At 43.8% G+C, this 23901-nt stretch overlaps 1 protein-coding gene across 3 annotated transcripts; it reads right to left on the reverse strand.

Moving 5' to 3' along the window:
- Nucleotides 1–174: 174 nt before the first annotated feature.
- TXNDC5 (thioredoxin domain containing 5) lies at nt 175–23901 on the reverse strand. Of its 3 annotated transcripts, none has more exons than XM_029053062.2 (10): nt 23818–23901; nt 20190–20339; nt 17634–17739; nt 14909–15005; nt 12317–12432; nt 11363–11449; nt 10243–10383; nt 4192–4274; nt 2591–2720; nt 175–1495 (listed from the first exon to the last, which is right to left on the reverse strand). In XM_029053062.2, exons 1-10 carry the CDS (start codon nt 23856–23858, stop codon nt 1373–1375), a joined length of 1074 nt encoding a protein of 357 aa, XP_028908895.1. In that variant the 5' UTR covers nt 23859–23901; the 3' UTR covers nt 175–1372. The 3 variants fall into 3 exon arrangements, with proteins under 3 accessions (XP_028908895.1, XP_028908891.1, XP_028908892.1); XM_029053058.2 differs by lacking the exon at nt 23818–23901 and adding an exon at nt 22980–23344; XM_029053059.2 differs by lacking the exon at nt 23818–23901 and adding an exon at nt 22198–22379.

Consider the following 23901-nt stretch of genomic DNA (forward strand, 5'->3'; position numbering starts at 1 on the left):
TTCTAGGCCTTAAAAGAGTGATTAATTTACTGATGAAGAACACACTGCAAACAAAAGAACTTACGTGAACTTGCTCATAACTTAGCATCTTTCCAAGAGTTTCCAACACTGCAAAATCTTTGGTTTGGGAAGATGACATTTTAAAAAAGGAAACATTTATGCACAATCACCCTGCTCCTCAGCAGCACAACAGAGTCTGTGTATTCATTGTTCTAAAATGGCTTTTGGAAAATCTCTAAAGAGGGCTGTTTCAGTTCAACAGAATCAGCTGCACTTCACCTCAGCTGTGCCTTAATAGTTGGGGCTAGCTGGACAAGTGAGTAGAGACCACCACCTTCTGAAGCTGTAAGTACTTCTAGGACTGGCACTTTCCCCGTGAATAAGGATTATATTCAGACTAAGTAAACCAATCGTATTAGAGACCCTTAAGAAAAGGTTTCTCTAAGACAGCCATTTTAACATTTTCCAGTAGAGATTTTTACCAAAAGGTTGTCTGATCCTTTTATTCTGCTCTTGACAAGTTGGAAGGTTCATCAAACTTTAAAGTTTGAGAATGTCTATACTCCATCTTCTTTTAAACACAATGAAGGTGTGCAAATTTCCGCTTCATTAATAATAGATATGTTCTTGAACAGTTAGTAAATTAACCTGGCATGCATGGTGTGCTCTCTCTCTCTCTTTCACACACACACACACACACACACAGACTCACACACACACACATACACACTCTTATGGCATCGGTATTATCTTATTCAGGCACAGATTAAAAGTACCATTAATGTCATTATGGCTAGTGTCCCACACAGAGAAAAATATGAATGGGAAACATTTAATAGTGGGCTGACATTATCCAACAGGGCAGATTTTTTTTCTTGTTCTTTTCAAGATCTAGAGCGGAGCAAAATTAAGCTGTAAACTTTTGTTTAAAAGGCAGTTTTTGTAAAACTGAGGCTTGTGCCTTTCTAGTAATCCTGGGCAGTTTGGGTGCTGACCACGGATAGTGAGGCTTTTGATCCAATTCATCCTGGAACCAACAAAGTAGTTAACCAATTTCCTTAGGCTTGACTCTCCTCACCTTTAAGTCTCAAAAGAATCCATTTAAATTTCATTGGGGGACAGTCAAAGGGCAACATGACGTCGTGCTTCTGAAAATATTCTGCACGGTGGCTGTTTGTGACACATTTACCTAGACAAACTTAGTAGAGAATCAGTACAGTGTGTTGGCTTAAAAAAAACACTACACACAGAAGCTACCACAAATTTAGAACATTCCAAATAACCGCCATTTGAAATGCGGTAACACTGACATGATTTAACTCCTGCAAATAGGGTGTGGGAGAGCCGCCAGGGAAGGTGACTCCCAGTATTTTTACAGTTCGTCTTTGGCCTGGCGCAGAACAAAACTGTGCAGGGTTTCGAGGTCTCTGGCTCCACTGTGTTCCTTGATCATCTCTCCTGCCCGGAAGAGCAGCAGCGTCGGATAGCCGCGCACCTGGAAGATGGAGGAGAGCACAGATCTTCAGTTGCTGCTCATTTCCATACCAAGACACTTCATTAAACAGGAGCTGCCTCAATGAAACCACTAAATTACCTTCCAGTTAGTTGTAAGACTTGCTTATGACTTCAAGATTGAAGCTCCCCAACACAAGTCTACTTCTTTAGATAAGGAGATGACGTTTTTACTAACACACCTAAATGCAAGAGTTTTCGCCAAATTCCTTCGCAAGCAAGTTTGAAACAAAGAGGAATGACTTGTGTCTCCTCTTCTTTGATAACTCTTTTCCAGAGGGTGACCCACCTCTGCCTTCATTGGTGAACTTTCGAGAAGTTGCTATCACACAAATATTACCAATTCTAGGAGACCTTTTGAACCGGATTCCCAAACTTGTACATCCCAGGTCTCCACAAGGCCCAAGAGTTTCCAGCAAAGGCTGAAAAGACTCAAGATGGTGGCTTTCTGGTCTGTTAGATCTATGAAGTGTGTCTCCTTCCAGTCCCTATCCCCATTACAATCCCTGTCCCACCCCACTCCCCAGCTGAAACATTGGACGGGGTCCCCCAATTAGTAATGTTCTGAAGCAGAGCCCACAGCCAATCTAAAAAAACAAGTCGTTCCTGTTGTCCTTTTGAAAACAGTTCAAGGACCAAAACTTGTCTCTTCATCACCAAATAGTTGGGTGCCTGTAGGTTAGTATTATTGTCTGACTGTAGTGAAAATAAGCAAAATACCGTGGAGGATTGATGACTCTCTGGCCTCTCTGGCTCCCTGTACATGTCTCTAAAATTAAAACCACCCAAGGCCTAAGCCCTGGGCCATAATCCCTTTGAACACCTTAGTATGTTTAGGAATTGTAGCCAGTTACTATATGGATTAAGACTGTGGGATATTCAAGTCAAATAAGATTGGCTATTTATGGGGTCATCCACCCCCCATGGTATTTTGCTTTTGGAAGGTTAGTCTTCTTTTGATTCCACCAAAGGCCAATAGGGATGGCATTTTGAAATCCTTAATACAGATGGGTACAAGGAAGGGATCAAACTAAAATGAGCCAAGCTTCAAACTCGGACCCCCACAGCGCACACTTACTGAGAATTTGCTGCAGATGGCATGTTGAGCGGTGCAGTCCACCTTGGCTATTTTGACATCTGTCAGCCCAGGGAATTGCTCTTTTGACAGCTCTTCCCAAGTAGGAGCTAACTTCTTACAGTGCCCGCACCTAGGAATGAGAGAGGGAAAAGCAATTGGCTTTGCCCATCCACATCCACCCAGGCACTTGATGCTCCCTCCTAACCCTTCCCAGCAACAAATGCCCATCAGAAGAACACCTCTGGAAATTCTCACACAGAAACAGGCAAAAATGCCAAAAACGTCCAACCTGTGGCTAGTTTGATGAGCTGTAAACTGATTTTTAAGGCTTTTTAAATTGAGGGCCACTTATCATTAATATGCCTCAGGCAAGAATGGGAAAAATGTATAAACTATTTGGAAGAAAATTGCTTTAGTATCTGAAATTATTTTGGGTTGTTGAGGAAGACATTCTATTGCAACAATTTTAAGGCTAACTTTAAACAAAGAATTTGAAAGTATACTGAGGCAATTGAGAGAAAGTTAAATGGATGGATCTCCTTCCTGATCAAGAGTTTACTCCATACACTCCACCAATAATGCAGGGAAGCTCCACCAATAATGGTGTGATTACTTTTCCCTTTAATGCAAAGCAAAATTCTCGGGCATTGATGGACTCTTCAACAGAAAGGCATGGGTTATGGGAAGAATGATTCCCAATTCCCCAACAGCACTCTAGACTGTAACCTCTAGAGTGGGCAGGGAGCATATCTTCCAACTCTGTTATACTGTACTCTCTCAAGTGCTTAGTACAGTGCTCTGCACAGAGTATGCACTCAATACCACTGATTAATTGATTCCAGCCAAATCACAGTGAAAACACATTATAGAAAGCTAGCTAGATGGTAAGTTTCTGGTAGGCAGAGACTGTACCTACTAACTTTTTCACTGTTTTCTGCTAAGCGCTTAGTATAGTACTCTGCACAGTAAGCAGATACCACTGATTGATTGACCAGGAGTCACTTTATATTAAACGATAATATTGATTACCCACCCAAGGATAATCCGCTCCACCAAATAAGTTTTCCATACTGTATGGGTGATTTAACTCAGTTTTCTTATAAGTGATATTACATGCTTCATGAAATACAGGTAGGGGAAATTAGAAAACTGTGCTGCTTCTGATCTGCCTTGCTGTGATTTCCGGTGACACATACTATAGCCTAATATGGAGCTGATGAAGCAAAATTCAGAAATAGAGCATATATTGGCTAAGGAAGACAAAAAGCCAACTTAAGCAGCAGAAAATGCTCTCTAACTCTGGAAAATCAAGTATTAAAAAGACTTTGTTTACCTAGAGTGGATGTAACAGTTTGGTAATGATACAAAAAATATCACGGCTCTAACTTGCTAGCAAATACTAGGGAAAATTCTTACCCCAAATAAATAAATGGTAAAACTTTCTCAATGCCTGCTAGAATTTAGTTGGAAAAGAACGTGACTTGAAAAAGGAAGTGATTTTTAAACCTCAGAAAATGATGCTGACAAGCATGGAGTGTTGAAAATTTCACCTGCCCTGTTTCTGAAAATAAATAAGTTCTAATGCATGTGATGTTGCTTACCATGGAGCATAAAACTTGACGAAAGTTATCCCATTTGCAACAGTCTTATCAAAGTCATTTTCGGTGAGAGACAGCATGTTGACCTATCAAAAGAAACCACAAAACATTCAAACCCTGGGTTAAGGGAGATCACTTCTGACCTGTACCTTACAGAAACACTACACAAGAACTCGTATTCTGCTGTTATTGCTACACTGACCCTACAGTCATACAGATACAGAGAGTTTTTATTTCACTTATCACAAGCTAATAGGCAGCATGATTTAATAGGCTCATCAGAGTGGGGTGTTGGCCTGGAGGTTGTATGTGTGAATGACTGAATCCTTAAATGGTGGGGAAGGGGTGGTGGTCAGGGCATGAACCAAAGTCCCTGCTAGATTGTAAGCTCTTTGAGGCCAGGGATCATGTCTATCAACTTTATTATACTCTCCCAAATGCTTAGTACAGTGCACTGCACACAGTGCTCAGAAATTCCACTGATCGATTGAAATAGCAGATTCAATAGGAAGAGCTGGGCTTGGAGAGCATTCTGGGAAAGGAAAGGGGCAGGGGCTGGAGGCTTTGTGAGGAAAAGAGTAGGGCCGCTGGCCATGCCTCAGAAGAAGCAAAATACAAGCAAAAATTCACTCAGATCTGATCTAATCTGTCTTCTGAGTTCCAACTTCACCAGTCTATGACCATTACCAAATCCCAAAGCCATTGTGGAGCTCAGGGAGTGTGCTCGCTAAAAGAGGCACCATGACTTCGGAGGGTTGATGTAACAGATGGAGTCTATAGCAGTCTTGCAGTTGGACTCAGAAAGCTTTCAAAAATTTTTTTTCCAGGCACTCAAAATGTATCCATCTTTGCCAATCAATCAATGATATTTATTAAACAATTACTGTGTGCAGAGCACTGTACTAAGTACTTGGGAGAGTACAATATAACAAAGTTGGGTAGACATGTTCCCTGACCACAATGAGCTATTCTTGCTAGAGTCAGGACAGAGATCCATGGGCAGTGAGTATTTCTCTAAAGGCTCAGCACAAGTTCTCCGCATCCCCTCTTCCAACTTATTAAAGTGATTTTAAAGGCAAGGCCAAATTCCCTTAGTCCCACAGCCAGTGCTTGGGGGTACTGATGCCCTTCAGTACAGATGGTTCCTGCCTACCATGAACAAGCCCAAGAAGTGGCAGAGGACTGCGCTCACTTTACCTTCTTACTTCCTAGTTGAGTATGTAAATATCTTAATCTAGCTCAATATGGGAATGAAAAGTGGAGATTTGGCATTCCCTGGTAATACTGAGCCCAAGTTGTTCACAGAGCACATCATCATCAATGATATTTATTGAGCACTGAGTGCAGAGCATTACACTAAGTGCTAGGGAAAGTAAAATACAGCAGAGTTCTCATAGTTCACTTTTAAGTATTTCAGAATTCCCAGTGATCACAACCAGCCCTGCTGCACAAGATCACTTGAGCAGTTTCTGTAAGTTCAGGTTAGGGTAGGGGTAGAACTCATTATGAATGTTCTTGCATTAGAAACATTTCTGACTGGCAGCCTAAGCCGGCAGCGCTCCAAAGTGGGCTATGACAGATTTATACCTGAGGAGTGTAACTAACCGAAAAGGAAAATTCGGTCTTTGGCTTCACCCAAATTATCCAGTGTGGACCCGTGGGTAAATATGGAGGCCATTCACCTGGATTTACACCGGACAGTCTGTTTTTCCACTGGTCTGTCCCTTGTCTGGTACTAATTACGTCTGGGATGTTTAAGTAACCAGCTCCCCTCCACCTTGGCTCCTGCCACTGAATCCCATCCATCAATCAATGGTACTTATGGAATGCTTCCTCTGTGCTGAGCACTACATCAAGCACTTGGGAGAGTACAATAAAGGTGGGAGGCGAGATCCCCTTCCACAAGGAGCTTACAGTGAAGTGGTGGGAATGGTTGCAAAAAGAAATTACAGGTAGGGGGAGTAACTGGGTTTGAAAATATGACCCTGACTGCTGTTATGGGAGGATGTGGGGTGAGGACCTAAGGGCTTAGGGGGTTTGGACTCTCAGGTGGGGAGATGAACAATATGGTGGGAAATAGGATGGGGAGGTGAGTGATTAATCAGGGAAGTTTCCTGGAACAGGTATGATTTTAGGAGGGCTTTGCAGATAGGGCATACGGGATCCCTCGGCTTGGAAGCGACACCCATTTTTATGGGGACTGGGATGAGAGCACAACTGCTCTGGAGCAAAGGAAGAGGTAGTAATAGTAATAATAATAATTATGGTATTTATTAAGTGCCTACTATGTGCCAGGCACTATACTAAGCACTGGAGTGGATATACGCAAATCGGGTTGAATACAGTCACTGTCCCACGTGGGGCTCACAGTCTTAATCCCCATTTTACAGCTGAGATAACTGAGGCACAGAGAAGTTAAGTGACTTGCCCAAGGTCACACAGCAGACAAGTGGTGGAATCGGAAGTAGAACCCATGACCTTCTGACTTCGGGGCCCGTGCTCTACCCACTACACCATGCTGCTTCCGAGGGATCAGAGGTGTGCCCAGTGGCACGCTCAGCTACTCGGATAGCTCCAACATGCAACTGTTGGCATTGTACTCTCCCTAGCGCTTAGTACAGTGGTCTGCACATAGTAAGCACTGAGTAAGTACCATTGATTGATAGGTTCTGTGATCTTCCGTGGAGAACCACTTTATCTGTGTCCTTAGGATGCCCCTTATAAAATATAAGGCAAAAACTTTCCAGGGTCAGCAAAGGGGTATCCAGAATTGTGCCCTCATGAGAGACCCAAGCTGACACTTCAATTCAAGCACAGGTGACATCTGTTATTGCAGAGCTGTGCTGATAGGCAGCAAGCCACTCGTCTCTGTGGAGGAGGGGGAGACAAGTTTTGAATAGTCACATCAAGGGGCTTGCGTGGTGTCAGGGTGGGGGGATGTCAAGGCGGGGGAAGAGTTCTCAGTCACCAAGTTTGAGAATCGCCGACCACGCCTTTTGCAACAGCACAGTTTAAATTCAAAGAACACTAAGAGGTTAACAAAAAAGGAAGGTCCTTTCAAAAAATTCAGGCACCATTGCACGGATCACCAAAAGAACCCTCACTTCAAAATGCAGTGGCTTAACAAATACACTCACCTATTCCTCAGTGATGTGTGGAAATTAACAAATACACTCACCAAATCATCAGTGATGTGTGGAAAAAAAAAACCCCATCAAAGTTGACTAGCTCACTGCCCCCTTCATCCTGTGTGTGACTAACAAACAGCAACAGGTCTACGCCGAGGTACTGAGAGAAGGCAGACTAAAACTGAGCTGAAGTGAGAGCATCTAACAAGTGGTAATTTTGTTTGATCTCAACTATACTAATATTTGCTGAGACTTGAAAATGCACTTCAAGTGTCTCTAGAGTCAAACTGGTTAGAGAGACCGGAATTACTTCCTGCCCCATTCAAAAAAGAGGTCTTTCATGTTCAAAAGCACTAGCTCCGCTTAGGATTCAATGTGTTGGAAAGGCAACTTACTGATACTTGTTGAATTCAAAACCACGTTCAAAATGGCGAAATTACTGATTGGATTCATATAGCCTTTCCTTTCCAATGAGTTCCAAGTGTTTTCACCTTGATTAGGTGGCCCAAGAGAGAAATCTGACCGAACTTTTCACTGCCCAGTTAGCTGCCTGACGAAACTCTCTCCCTTTCTGCCTCACAGTACCATAAATGAATGCTAGACACAAAACCCAGAACCATTCAAATGACAGTATTCTAGTTAAAGTTCACCTTCCTAGCTTGCATATATTTATGAATACCTTTTTTAAAAACAAAAACAATATAAACCCATAAATGGAGCTTCAGTTTTGAGTGCCTCTGTATTATATCTGAAAACAAAGGACTCACACCATTTTCCAGGTACATACACCCTTGAAAGTCACTTAATTCAGTGCCTATCAAATGGTGTGCATGTTATGATTAGCTGACTTGCAATTTCTTATTACTTTACTATTTAAGAGGTAGGTGTCAAGCATTGTACTAAGCGCCGGGGTAGTTACAATCGTTGGGTCAGACACAGTCCCTATCTTACGAGGCTCACAGTCTAACACAGAGGGAGAATAAGTATTTAACCACCATTTTACATATGAGGAAACATACTCATTGACTTACCCAGTGTCACAAAGCAGACAAGTGGCAGAGCTGGGATAAGAATCCAGGTCCTCTAACTCTCAGACCTGGTTCTTTCCACTCTAGGCCACCGTGTTTCTTGTCCACATAGAGAAAGCAACAAACTTAGCTTTTTTAATCTCTACCTTTTTTATGCACGTTTTTATAACATATATTTCTTACCTACATAACATTTATTCAGGTTTAGTACATTCACTGGAGCCAGTTGAAATCATTACATATAATTAAGGAATTCTCTACATTCTCTACATCCTCTATCGGGTCAGGAAAAAGGATGATAAAGATATTCTCCTTTTCTTTTAATTTTCAGACCATTACAATAGTCACTGAATCCTCTCTTCCAACAATGCATATCCATCTCCATGTGCCCACAGTCCTTTCTGCTCGAGGGCCTGTGTGTTTCCCGGTTGACATACAGTTTTGCTTATTCATGCCCCTCTTTATTACCTCCTAAAACATACTGTCAGCCCAATAGCACTGCTCTGGGAATCAAGAGGCCTGGGTTCTCGTCACAGCCTGCTGGGGTGTGCCATCGGTGCTGAAGAGTTCTGACCCGAGAACCACAGAAGACATTCTGTGAGTTGGACGGCCCAGCAGGAAGCCTGAAATAGCACTGGAAGTATGAATGGCAAAGATTTCCATGAACAGGTATGACCTGCAATAACCTCGGTTACCAGGCCAACTGACTGCCAGGTCAATGTACTGGGCTGCGCTTCCTCTGATCATTAAAAAACCCCCACTCCTTGCCTTTGGCAATCAGCTAAAGCCCTACCAGTCTACTGTTTCCCAGCATTCCATCTCCAGGCAGGAACACGACAGACAAGAACTGGAGAGTGTTAACTGGCACTGAGGATACCTGGCTGTGGGTAGGTAATGTGTCTCTTGATTGTTGTACTATCTGAAGGGTTAAGTACAGGGTTCTGCACACAGTAAGTACTCAATAAATATGATTGGATGAGTGAATTATAATTAATTTCCCCACAGAGATGCTTGGTCCTGAAGTGGCAGGAGCCTTGATTAGTCACCATTACCTCCATTGTCTTATTGTACTCTCCCAAGTGCTCTGTATGGTGCTTTACATACAATAAGGACTCAGTACATACCACTGATCGACTGAAATACCTATGTACTACTCTGGCTGTGGATAGATTTGTAATCTCTTCCAATATGGAGAATCTGAACACATACAGGTGATTTTCTGAACAAGCAGGTGATTAGAGGACAAGTCTCTTAATAGAAATGAGAGTAAAACCACCAGAGCTGTTTCTCCCCTTAAACTGGGACGTCAGCCTACAGAAGAAAACTCAGGGTTCGTCAATCTCCATGCTCTGATGCAGCATGACCACTTTGCTTGAGATACCTGAACTCAAACATTCAACAAAAATAATGATCTGCTGCCATCGAATGTTTTCCTGGAAAGCATTTTAGTTATTCTAAATGTTGGTTAAAGCTTCTTCATATACAAGAATGTAGGATAGTCTGTTCTAACACTGATCCCACCCACTGACAATCCTGAAAATTAAATGGTCCAGAGATTGCCTTTCTTTCTCCTAGGGGAGATTTACAGCATGGCTCTAAGAAAATAACGCAAGGTTGATAGTCTAGAAATAAGCAGTATTTTCATGTTGGTGCTGGCAGGAATAGCTTGTGGAAAAATATAAAGAGATTCTGAAGTAAACATCTACCACGGTGGGACTACTATTAAAAAATACCATTTTAGGAACTACTCTGCATTAATATGTAATTATATACTATTACTATTTGCACCAGTTAGGGATAACCTATCATAACCATCATGACACATACACTCCTTCACTTTGTGGTGGGTGACACAGTCTGATCTTAAGGAAAGTTGGGCAATTTTACACTGCACCTACCTCATCCTGAGTGGGCTCAGCACCCTCTGGTGGGATTTCAGAAGGTTTGGGAGCCTCTGGGGCATCATCAGCATTTTGTAGTTGTGAGTCAATATATTCTTTCAGTGAGTCCAAATCCCGCTTTCCTTTGTATTGATCGACCTTAGTGTAAAACACAACATATTTCACAGAAAAATATTATTTACTAAAAATTCCTTCAAATACATGGTTCAGCTTAAAACTCCTCCATTTTCAGGGCAGTGTCTACTGAAACACATTCATCTTTATTGTTTCAGTAATTCTGTGAATGGTAAGATTGAGTCTTAAGATTTTTGATTGGCTACTAGAAACCTAGTTTTTTCTTGGGGGGAGGGGATGAAATTATTACCAAAACCCCTTCATACTGCTTGGCATTTCATGAAAAATCAGAGCATAATAAATCAAAACATCATTGTGGGCAGGGAATGTGTCTGTTATACTGTTAAACTGTACTCTCCCAAGCGCTTAGTACAGTGCTCTGTAGACAGTAAATGCTCAATAAACACAACTGGTTGATTGTTTGAAAAAAGATCTAGTATCACAAGTAGGAATGGAAGACAATTATTGGAAAATTATCATTATAATCAGAAAATTATTATTACTTAGACTGCGAGCCCCATGTGGGACAGGGACTCTATCCAACCTGATCACCTTGTATCTACCCCAGCACTTAGTTTGGTGCTTGACACACAGTAAGCGCTTAACAAGTACCATTATTACTGTTATTGTTATTATTACCAGTCTATACTGTGATCATATCATTGATTATACATACCCCGATCTATGAATTAATTTTATTGTTTTATGATATGCCATACATTCTACCTTCCAAATCTTCTGCCAATCTTTTAACTTCTTTTTACCATGCTATCTTTTGCATGTGTTGAAGTGACTTCTAACTTTAATGAAACTGAAAGGTCATTTTAAGATGTCCATTCATTCAATCGTATTTATTTATTGAGTGCTTACTGTGTGCAGAGCACTATATTAAGCACTTGGGAGAGTACAATATAACAATAACAGACACATTCCCTCTCACGACAAACTTACAGTCTAGAAAAGAATCAAATTTTGACTCAGTTTAGATACACTGAAGTCTCACCTTTTCGCCATTCTTAAACCAGAGAAGGGTGGGGTAGCCACGCACTTGGTTTCCAGAACAAAGTTCATAATGCTGTGTACAGTCAACCTATGAATAAAAATGATGAAATCCACAAAAACTTCCAGCATGTCACACCCATAAATTCCTCACTTTAAGAGATTTGAAGAGAAATGAGAAGCAGCATGGCCTAGGAGAAAGCGCAAGGACCTGGGAGTCAGAGGACCCGGGTTCTAATCCTGGCTCTGCCACATAACATGACCTTGGGAAAGTCACCTAACTTCTCAGTGCCTCATTTGCCTCATCTGTACAATGGGGACTGAATATTTGTTCTCCCTCCTACTTGGACTATGAGCCCCATGTGGGACAGGGACTATTTCCCACTTGATTGACTCGTATCTACCCCCAGACTTAGAACAGTGCTTGACATGTAGTTCTTGTGCCCAGCAACAGGCCCAAAGCAAATATAGCAAAGTAAACTTCTGCATTCGCCAACTAAAGATACTGCTTGGTGAAGTTAAAGGGAGTTCAGTATAGTTCACGAAAAACTATGGAAAAGGGCTAGAAAAGGGTGAGAACAAACATTATCTATACCATCTCCAAGTTCTATACCATCTCCAAGTTCATCAAATAAGCATCATATGACTTTGTCCCACTTTTACAAAGAGGGAAGAGATCCTGCCAATTTAGAACCGGCTGTCACTTCTAACTAAACCAAGTGACTGGTCCATAGTTGATCTATAGGCTACCAGGCAGTCAGCAAACTTAAAACAAAACAATTCTCCCTGAAGGGAGAATGAACTATCAAGTGACATACCATACCACCCCATGAATGTCCAACTAAGAGTGGACAAAATGAATTCCATGCTGCTCTGGCTAAATACATCAGTTGAAGAAAGGAAGGAAGAATATTTGGGTTCGATGGAGATTGTAATTGCCAAGGTAATTGGCACTTACCTTGCCAATCTTGACCGTTTCAGAATGTTCAAAGATCGAAGCCAGCTGCTCCCAGGTCGGGGCCAGGGCCTTGCAGTGGCCACACCAAGGGGCAAAGAACTTGATAAAGTGGTTTCCTGTGGGGAAAAAAAAAGCCAAGGAGAAAATGTCCGGTTCACATTGATACATTCTGTGACTCTAGGTTTAGTTTAAGGTAGTTCGGGAAAAATGGGACACACAACATTCCTACTTTTATTTGAACAGATATCACAGTTCAACGATTTAAAAAAACAAGGTATCATGTGGTTGGTCTGAGCTTAGAGACCCCGGGCCTGAAAGGTTCTGGACAAAAGCACTCCATGTTTAAAATTCTCAGGGCTTGTAATTACGATTTTCAGTCCTAGTATACTGTTTTGAAGGGTAAGTGGAATATTCTGCTCTTACAGACGTTTTTAAAATCTGCCCACAAGACTGTGTTAGAAAGGTTTAGGTTAACAAATAAAACTAAATAAAAAATGACTGTATTTGTTAAGTGCTTACTATGTGCCAGGCAGTCTACTAAGTTCTGGGGTGGCTACAAGCAAATTGAGTAAATGTTGGGCTCAGGTAAAACAGTATATAGAGGAAAACAGGAGGGATAAGAAAGAGAAAAGAATACCAACACTAAATCACTGCATAACTTTAGGAATATTTAGAAAGTCCATTAACTAGTAACCCTTAGCTGGTCATGACCATAGGCCTTCACCTTCTTGGAAGGAGTTGCTGGGAGATCTTGTTTAAATTTTACTCTGATCCTGCTAATTATCTTTCCCTGCCAAACACCCTCATTCACTAGAAGCAGTACATATTGCATTTCTCCTGCCTTCAAGAGGCCATCATAGAGAGGAGGGTTTCGGGGAAGAAAAATCACTAAATATTTTAGGAGAAAGACAAGAAGGGGGTGGAAATAAGAAACGATTATTAAAATGAACAAGATTGGGTACATAAGATGGAGTTTCAAAAGATATTTCCTGGTTCCCCTGGACCCCAAAAGTAATATTAGGTAATTAGTTGAAAATCAGTACATTATAAACAAATCAGGGATTCACTTTATGTTAAATTAAATGGAAACTGGAGGCAATACAAACACATGTGAAGACCCTAAAGATCTTGATGTTCCGTGGACAGAGTACTGGTCCACAAATGTGCTTTGGAATGCTGCAGTTGGTTTAATTCTGATACGCTTTTCTGAGTGAAAACTATCTTTGAAAAAACCAAAACACTAATTTTACCATGTTCCAGCCTTCTTGCCTAGAGATTTACCAGAATATCCAAGATTGACTGAGTTTAATTTGTACTTCTCCCTAGCCTTCAGATGGAGATGCAAACAGTAAAATGACCTAAAGGTCATTTCACATGATAATGTTTCACTCCTTCTGTAGTGTTGAACTCAAAAGTACTTTATTTGACTTCAAATAGACTGTAGGCTCCTTAATAATGTTGGTATTTGTTAAGCGCTTACTATGTGCCGAGCACTGTTCTAAGCGCTGGGGTAGACACAAGGGAATCAGGTTGTCCCACATGAGGCTCACAGTCTTAATCCCCATTTTACAGATGAGGTAACTGAGGCACCGAGAACTTAAGTGACTTGCCCAAAGTCACACAGCTGACAAATGGCCAAGCCGGGATTTGAACCCATGACCTCTGACTCCAAAGCCCATGCTCTTTCCACTGAGCCACGCTGCTTCTCCATGTTCCTTGTGGCCAGAGAACGGATCCACCAATTCTGTTAAATTCTACTCTCCCAAGTGCCTAGTACACTGCACACAGTGAGCATTCAATGAACACAACTGATGGATTCAATTCAGAAAGCATTTGTTTCCACCTAAATGTAGCTGAAGTTCTAGTAAACTCTTGATTATCCAATGTGTCGCTGCTGCCGGGTGGAACAAAAATGAACACGTTAGTTCCTTGACGGCTTAATAGCTAAAAGAAGTGGGGAAGGTAATAGGAGCAAATGACTTTTTTATTTAAATGGCAATTTTTAAGTGCTTACTACATGCTAGGCACTATATTAAGAGTTAGGGTAGATACAAGCTAATCAGGTTGGACAAAGTCCATGTCCCACTTGGGGCTAACAGTCTTAATCCTCATTTTCCTGAGGTACAGAGACATGAGGTGATTTGCCCAAAGTCATTCAGCAGACAGTGGATGATTAAGAATTAAAACCCAGATCCTCTGGGTCCCAGGCAGCTGCTTCTCACTTACTTCCTAGTTCTCCCTTTTGAACTTTTTTTTTTTTTAACTGAGGGCAAGACAGTAAGACAGGGCATAGAAACTAAAGCATCTACACTGGCAAGACTCTTCGTTGTGAATCCTTTTATTCAATCATATTTATCACGTTGTATTGTACTTTCCCAAGCACTTAGTACAGGTGCTCTGCACACAGTAAGCACTCAATAAATACAATTGAATGAATGAATGAATCGCATCTCTCTCCACCACTTTCAAGACCATGTAGATGTCTGAGTACAGATACCAGACAAAAGAAGGACCCGTGTCTTCATATTCTGCAGAGCGCCTATCACACTTCGGAAACTTTAGTAAATGCTAAATCACAGAACTATGACGTACCTGTTGTAGTGTGCAATTTGAAATTGGCTGCTGAAAGCTCATACAGTCCCTGTTTAGGTTCAGGGGCTTTAGGGGGTTCCACTGGAGGTTCTGGAGTCTATTGAAGGAGAAAGGAAGGACATAATCACAAATTTGTTGGGACAGTTAAAATATTGTTCTATGAAATCCATGCAGAACACCTAATCCATAAACCAGTGGCATTTATTGAGCACCGATTGCGTATGCAGCACCATAGACTCTAGAGTTTAGACTATCATCTAGACACAAGACTGAAAGCTGGCTGTGGAAAGGGAACATGCCTACCTACTCTGCTGCACTGCAAACAGTAAGTGCTCAACAAATACCACTGATTGATTTAGGGCAGGGATCGTGTCTACTAACTTTACCGTACTTTCCCAAGTGCTCAGTGCAGTTCTCTGCAATCAGTGGTATTTATTAAGTGCTTTTTGTGTACAGAGCGCTATCCTAAGCACTTAAACAGAAAACACTCAATAAATACCATTTATTGATAAACCTAGTGTCCAGAATTAGTTCAAATCGGAAAAATAAAACCACAATTACACCACCCAACAGGTACCCTGGGCATTTTGCCAGTCATTCAGACAGGCAGTTTCTATCAAAGAAGGTCAAGACATACCATTGTTCAACTGCAAATAATACTACATTGAAATATTTAAAACTCATGCTCTTCTGCAATCACACTTCCACCAGAAAGGCTTTCCTTTTTTTTCTTTCATGGTATTTGATAAGCACTTACTATGTTCCAGGCACTGTTCTATCTGCTGATTAACTTGTCTTCTCCTCCAGTCTTACCTCCAGCTAGCACTCTAGCACTTAGCATAAACCACACTTTTTTAGGGTATTTGTTACGCGCTGTGTGCCAGGCACTATGTTGAGCACTGGGGTAGACACACAAGCTCATCAGGGTGGACACAGTCCCTGACCCAAATAGGGCTCACAGTCTTAATCCTCATTTTACAGATGAGGTAACTGAGGCACAGAAAAGTGACTTGCCCAAGGTCACACAAGTGAGTCCCAGGCCTGTGCTCTATCCACTAGGCCACACTAATGCTCTTCCTGCAACTGCATTTCCTCCAGGAAGCCTTCTCTGAATAATTTGTCCTCTCCTCCAGTTAGCACCCTAGCACCTAGCCTAAACCACACACTTTGATCCTCACCACCCTTTGCAGCACTTTAGAAGGCACTCTTCTAGTCCTTAAGCACTCACTTAAATATCCACATTTCCTGTTCTTCCTCTCTGGAAATTACTGTAGTATCACCTGCTAGACTGTATGTTCCTCTAGGGCACTAAGCGTATTTACTAGCTCTACTGTAATCTCAAAAGTATTTAGTACTGCGCTCTGCCTTCAGAAGAGTGCAATACATCACTCCTGATTTGATTGACTCCTGAAGAGGTAGAGAAGTTAACACTTTTAAAGTGAACTGAATTTCAAGATAATTTATACTAGCCTCTCTTAAATGGAGCATTTTATCTAAACCTGAAAGTCATGCAACACCTGAAGACAAAAAAAAGTTTACTGACTTATTGTTCACTGTTCATGTAATTCTCTCATTTCTTTCCTTCTGAGGGCATCAATAAAGAAGAGTCTGTTTACTGAAGTGAGGCTAATTTCTGAATTCTCAAGGCTGTACAGTTCAAAAGACAGACTTTGCAGTACCTCTTTCTTACTTTCGAAAGAACTATTTTAAGTGTTTGAGAACGTTTCATTCCCTTTTTCTGCAGAGTTTCATGGGGTTTTATTTGTACAAAAAAGCATTTTACCCCAAGTTCAAGTCTACATGAAAGTCGCACCTGGCAAATGTCGTTCCCTACAGCCATCAGAATGGACAAAAGATCAATTTGCGCAGCGTTACATTGGGGTGGAGAAAAATGGTTGAAATAAATGAGTTTTAAGGGAGAAAGCACTGTAATCATTGCAAAGAGCCAGAGTTGAAGAGTCCAGGACTTCTAGCTCTTCACCGTAGCTTCCTAAGTGGCCTGCTGTGTGAACTTCAGCAAATCATGTAACCTCTCTTACCTCAACATACCTCCCCTTACCTCATTAGAAAGAGGTATGGAAAACCCAAAATCAGAGATGTGAAAGCATATTACAAATGCAAGAGAGGGTTATTAGTAATAAGAAAATAAAAGTGCAAGACCCTGAACTCCCCAAACTGCTTTCACAAAATGACCTCATTTTAATGTATTAGAATTACTATTAATAATAGTGCTTACAACAATGCTTGACACATAGCAAGAGTTTAATAAAGGCCATTCTTATTCATAGTGATGCTCATCAGTCTTCAATCCCCACTGTTCTCCAGGATACATCACTGGCAGAAATATTTATTAATTAAATCTGTAGCACAGCACTACAAGATACCAAATAAGATCCAGATCTAGAGTTGTCTGGGAGAGCAACACATTCAAACAAAAATTACTGCCCCTAAATGAAAGATCTAATCTTGAATGCCTGCCTCTGATGGTCACTATACTATCTACTCTATGCTATTAAAAGGTCAAAACATTTACAACAGTATAATAGTGGCAGCACTTTCATTAGCGTTCTAATGATCGTCTCAAGTCAACTGATTGGTATCGAATGTCATTATCACTCCCAGCAAAAGTCTCTTTCTCTTAGAGAGCAAAAGAGTTTTTTGGTTTTTTTTGAGCAAAGGGCATTAGCCTGATGAGTGAGGAAGGAAAGATTTCCAATCCACTTACACTTGGTTCCTCACTTAGGGTCTGTAACATCCAGTTTTCCAGTGTCTGGAAATCCCTGGATCCCTGATACTTCACAGCTTCTTGGCCAGGTCTAAACAACTTCAAACTGAAAAATTAAAAAAAAATTATAAGTTAAAGCAAAACTTTTTTTTTCCCCTAGTCTTCAAATAGCTACAAGCTTGGAGTGCTCTTCATCTAGGAACAAATGGGTTATCAGAATCACAAATACATAAGGCAAACAATTAAGAATACATTTTTCAAGGTATGAAAAGCCAACTCACTTAAAATTCTAAGAAAACAAAAAAGACCACTCTCTGCTTAATGTAAGTTGTAGATAAAATTCAGGTGGGCAGACTGCAAAATGAAGTGGTCACTAGATGATTAGGCTCAATCTGATATACTGATTCTCAATCTGCAACCACATCAGAAAAACTATTTTTCAGAATTTGTGGAAAAACGGTTCTTTTTCCCCCTCTATTTCAAAAAATTATGCAAACCCCAAAAAAACCCATGACGCTTGAGTGGCAGAGTGGCTTAGTGGAAAGGGTCCAGAGCTGGGACTCGCGAGATCTGGGTTCTAGTCCCTGCTCTGCCACCTGCCTGAAATGTGACCTTGGTAAAGTCACTTATTTCCTTGTGCTTCGGTTTCCACATCTGTAAAATGGGGATAAAATCCCCGTTCTTCCTCCGCTGGATTGGAAGCTCCATGTGGGCCAGGGACTGCATCCAATCTGCTTATTTTGTATCTACTCCAGTGCTGGGCCCACAGTAAGGACTTAATAAACCCCACCATTATTCTCCTTAGCTTGGGAGCCCCTTGAGGGACAGGGATCAGTGTTACCAATATGGATGTGACAAATCAGGGGGAGGAAAGGGTTTGGGTGGGAGGGTGAGGAATAAGAAAACAATCGGGGAAGGCCTCCCGGAGAAGATGTGAAATTCAACAATGACTTGCTTAAATGAGTGAGGGTACAGTGGGTATCTGCTGATGTCTCAAGAAAACATTCGGTTCAGTGACTCCAGGACAGACATCTTGCATTCATTCACTCATTTGTTCATCCTTTCAATCGTATTTATTGGGAGCTTACTGCATGTGCTTACTAAGCACTTGGGAGAGAACAATACAACAATAAGCAGATACAGTTCTACATTTGCCGGAACTGGGCAAGAGTGTGGATGATTCTGTGTACACCATCACTACTGCAAAAACTTCTCAAGCACATGTCCTTCTGGCAGAGGGATAGAGTCTTCCTGTCCTAACCACTAGTGTCTGAGTCAGGCTCATTCTGAATGATAAGGCGCCCAAAATGGCACCCTTTCTGGATTTTCAGGGGCAGAGGGTGTGAGAGATTTTCTCTCTACCGTTTCACTGCCGGCAGCGTGACTTCGAACCGAAGGACAACTCTACTCTATCTTCCGTTTTTCCCCAAACCCCCTCTGATCACAGTCCCCGGCCAGAACACTCTGTCAGCTGGGAGGAAATGCGAACGGTTCCCCAGGTGAAGCCCACCGTCCCCAGAAGCTACTGCCCCGTTTCCCTACCAGAATAGGGCTTAGGGTCTGGTTAGAACATTTGTTTGGTTCCGATTACACTGTAACGCATGTTGCACTTCATGCTGTCTCCATATTTATCATGCTCTTGTTTGAAACAAGGTTTACTAAATGGCGAGGTCATTTAGTAGCCTTGAGAAGCAAGTGAGAAGCAGCCTAGCCTAATGGAAAGAGCATAGGCCTGGGAGTCAGAGGTACCTGGGTTCTAATCTCAGCTCCCCCAGCTGACTGCTGGGTGACCTTGGGCAAGTCACTTACACTTCTCTGTGCCTCAGTTCCCTCATCTGCAAAATGGGGATTCAATCCCTGTTCTCCCACCTACTTAGACTGTGAGTTCCCACGTGGGACCTGATGATCTTCTATCTGCCCCAGCGCTTAGTACAGTCTTGGCACGTAGTACCTGTGTTTAAATAACCCAGTTATTATTAAGGACACCAGATGCAGGATCACTCAGCTGTCATCCACATTTAGGGTGGCCCAGAGGTAAAAGTGAAGGCCTGAAAGTCCAGAAGCCCATGCTATACCCCACCACAGGTACTGCCCCGCTGTGTGTCCTTGGCATATCATTTAACTTCTGTGTTCCTGTCTCCTTATCCATAAAGTGAGGATAACGTGATCTCTTTCTCCCTACCTCATAGGGATGCTGTGAAGATAAAATGAAGTAAATTCAAAAACACTTTGGAAAAATAAAAGTGTTATGCAAATACAAAGTATCATCATTTAATTAATGCACATTGGTTACCTGGAACCAATTTTAAAAAGTACCAGTGCCCCGTGTTGTCTCAAAGACATTTTTTCTCTTCTGCCTTCATTGAACAAGCCAAAGCGCTTAACCCAGAGACAATCAATATAGCTTTACCCTGGCCATGATGCATATACTTAGATTTGGCATTTACAAAACAAAGGAAGTTTAAAAAGAGAGGGCTTGAAAAATTCCTTCACACGGCTGGCAAAGGGCTGTGGAAAAACCTGCAAAATAATAGACATGCAGACTTCGGTACTTACGTGGGATAGCCTCTAACCCCCTGTGCAGAACACACTTCAGTATCTGCAGTGCAATCCACTTTAGCCACATAGACCTTGGCATTTTCCAGCTTGTTGTATTTATCCCCTAGTTCATTCCATGTTGGCTGCAATCGCTGGCAATGCCCACACCTAGAAGATGAGGAAAGCACAAACTACTAAGCTATCAATAAACTGTATTTATTTTTTCAATCGTATTTACGGAGCACTTACTGTGTGCAAAGCACTGCATTAAGTGCTTGGAAGAGTACAATGTAACAGAGTTGGTAGACATCTTCCCTGCCCACAACGAGGTCACAGACTAGAGGGGAGCAAGGGTTGTCCAGAGTGGGATTCGAACTCACGACTCCAGAGGAAACTGAGACCTGAACGCGACGGCTCGACCATCCTGTCTGCCGGGACTCCTGTTTATCAAATTCACTTACAGTCGCTCATAACTACAGCCCCATAAATCACCATGGAAGAATTATGGAAAAGGTAGTCAGGACATGTCAGAGGTGAACATGTTACTTCTCTTGGGATTGGGCTTTAAAAAAGGAGGACTGCAGAATTGTTCAGAAGGAGAAGCAGCACGGGTTAGTGGAAAGAGCACCAGCTTGGGAGTCGGAGATCGTGTGTTCTAATCCCGGGTCCCGCCACCTGTCAGCTGTGTGACTTTGGGCAAAGTCACTTAACTTCTCTATGCCCCAGTTTCCTCATCTGTAAAATGGGGATTGAGACTGTGAGCCCCCCGGGGGACAACCTGATTACCTTCTATCTACCCCAGTGCTTAGGACAGTGCTTGGCACATAGTAAGCACTTAACAAATACCACCATTATTCATTATGATTATTGGAAGGTGGGTGTGGAACTATGAAGAGGGCAAGGAGAGAAGTCACAGAGGAATCATCAGAAACAAGGTCAAACAGTGTTTAAAATGCAAATAAACTGTTTTCATCGAATTATTTTTGTACTATGGAAAAACGTCATTTCACAATACAAATTGCATGTGATTGTTAAAGATGGTTATCTTGTGTGACCTTGGGCAAATCATTTAACTTCTCTAGGCCTCAGTTACCTCATCTGTAAAATGGGGATTAAGACTGCGAACCCCATGTGGGACAGGGGCTGTGTCCAACCCAACTACCCTGTATCAACCCCAGCACATGGAACAGTGCCTTGTGCATAGTAAGCACTTACCAAATGCCACGATTATTATTATTATTATGAAACCTGATTTTTTTATCCATACTACAAAGTTCAGTCCTTAGAAGAGAAACAAACTGCAAAAGTGCTTTTCATAAGGCTCACTTATGCTTGTTGTGGGCAGGGATCATATCTGTTCATTGTTTTGTACCCTCCCAAGCGCTTAAGTACAGTGCCCTGCATGCAGTAAGAGCTCAATAAGTATGATCAAATGAATAGTTTAGGATAGAAAATTAATGACCCATAAAATAGGAGATATACATGAATATCTTTCAGAACAAAACACTTGATGAGGAGTAATTCCTATTATATTATTTATAAACTTTTGAAAACTAAAGCTAACTTTTAATCTCGCCACCTGTGATTCTGAACAAGCTCCAACTCGCCTTGAACCATTCATTCCTTCACTGGGAAGGCCCTACTGCTGCCAACGAGCCACAGAAATGAGTTGCACAGAATTAAGTCTTCTTCACTTCACCGGGCGGCCTAAAACCTACTCGAGGGGGATGAGGGTTTGGAAGGCATCTGGTATGACTGTGCCAGTTCCACAAGGGTCCATCGATCAATACTATTTATTGAGCGCCTTCCCTGTGCAGACCATGACCCCATGGTGATTGAACTTTGAGCACTAAAGTTATTGTTTCACCTTCTCCCCACACCCTACCGATAAGATCTGAGAGCTCCAATAATAACAATTGTTACAATCCTCCCATTGAACTGTAACAGCAATTTAGACACCTTCGCTGGGCTACTGAGGGGAAGGGGAGGCCAGGATGAATGAAAACAACGGTCTAGGGGAACCTACACTAGGAAGGTAATTCGCGGGCTTATCCCCCTAGGAAATCCGCTGGGATGTCTGAGGGTGTTGGGTCCCGGTGAAGAGATGTCCGGTTTTTCTCTGAATGGAAGTTGCAAAGAAACACAATGAATGTCTAAGGAGGCCCTGTGATAGGGTGTTAGAAAGACACACATCCTCCCTCCCTCCTTGCCCATTCCCCCCCAACCACACAGCCCGAATTAACTGTTCTATCTGCTAAGAGTCCAATAAAATGCCGGGGTGCCGTCTGACCCAATAGAGGTGGGGTGAACGGATGTTGCCTTTTGGGGGGTTCGCTGTGCATCTTTTGTTCTGGTTTGGGGAGGGAAGGCCGGGGGGACAAGAGGGAAAGGGAAGGGGTGGAGGGGAGAGATTGGAGAAGAGGAAAGGGGAGAGGAGAAAGGAGACTGGGGAGCGGAGGAGGAGGAGGAGGAGGAGGAGGAGGAAGGGAAGCCAGGGCAGGAGGGAGGACAGGGTCAAGTTGCTGGGTGTGCCCGGGAGGGCCGCTCTACAATCGGGGGCGTGGGGTGACCCCCCACCCCACCCCACCCCACCCCACCCCCGGACCCCCCGAATCCCCCCGCCCCCTCCGCCCCCTCCGCCCTGCCGCCAGCCTTCTCTCTCCTCCCCCGCCGCCCTCTTCCCTTTGCGTCCTTGGCCGCGGCTCCTCCTGCCACGTCGCCCGCCGGCGCCGAGGCCCCGGCAGGGGAGCCCGGGCAGCCCCGAGCCGCCGCCACCGCGGTCGGGGGTCCGGGGAGGGAGGCCGTTACCAGGGCGCGAAGAACATGACGAAGTGCGCGGCGCTCTCGATGCCGTGGCTGAACATCTCTCCCGTGTACAAGTGCTTGGCGTGGGGGTCCTGCTCCTCCTCGGCCGCCGCCGCCGCCGCCGCCTCCGGGCCGCCCTCCGCCCGGGCCCCGGGCCAGCAGGACCAGCCGGACCAGCCGGACCAGCCGCCCCCGCTGAGGAGCAGCAGCACGGCCAGACGCAGGCGGGGCCACCGCGCCCACCAGCCCCACATCCTTCTCCCGCACCACCCTGCTGCGGCACGGACCGGGGCCGCACGAGGAGGCCTGCACGGAGGAGGAGGCCCGCACGGAGGAGCAGGGGGAGGCCTACGCGGAGGAGCAGGGGGAGGCCTACGCGGAGGAGCAGGGGGAGGCCCGCAAGGAGGAGCAGGGGGAGGCCCGCACGGAGGAGCAGGGGGAGGCCTACGCGGAGGAGCAGGGGGAGGCCCGCAAGGAGGAGCAGGGGGAGGCCCGCACGGAGGAGCAGGGGGAGGCCCGCACGGAGGAGCAGGGGGAGGCCCGGCCGGGGTCTCGCCCGAGGTCCTGGGGGGGCTGCAGCCGCGTCTGTGGGCGCCTCGGCGGGTCCTCCGGCTCGTCCGGCGCTCGCCCCGCTGCTCCTCCCCCCAACCCCCTCCCAAAGCCCGGGCCCGCTCCGCTCCGCCCCGGCCCGGCCCGGCCCGGCCCAGGCCTCCGCCCCGCCCCAACCGGCCTCACCGCACTCGGCTCCTCCCCCAGCCCCCCCACCCCCCGCAGCCCGCACGGTCCGGGCAGTCCCGCGCCGCACCTCCAAAACCCACCCCCCCAACCCTCCCGTTCTTACTCCGATTGTAAAGAACCACAGTAATCACAGTGATCATCCATAGGCGCGCTCACTATGTGTCAGGCGCTGCCCGAGAGCGCCGGG

This window comes from Ornithorhynchus anatinus, chromosome X2 (genome assembly GCF_004115215.2).
Source record: "Ornithorhynchus anatinus isolate Pmale09 chromosome X2, mOrnAna1.pri.v4, whole genome shotgun sequence".
Taxonomy (NCBI): Eukaryota; Metazoa; Chordata; class Mammalia; order Monotremata; family Ornithorhynchidae; genus Ornithorhynchus; species Ornithorhynchus anatinus.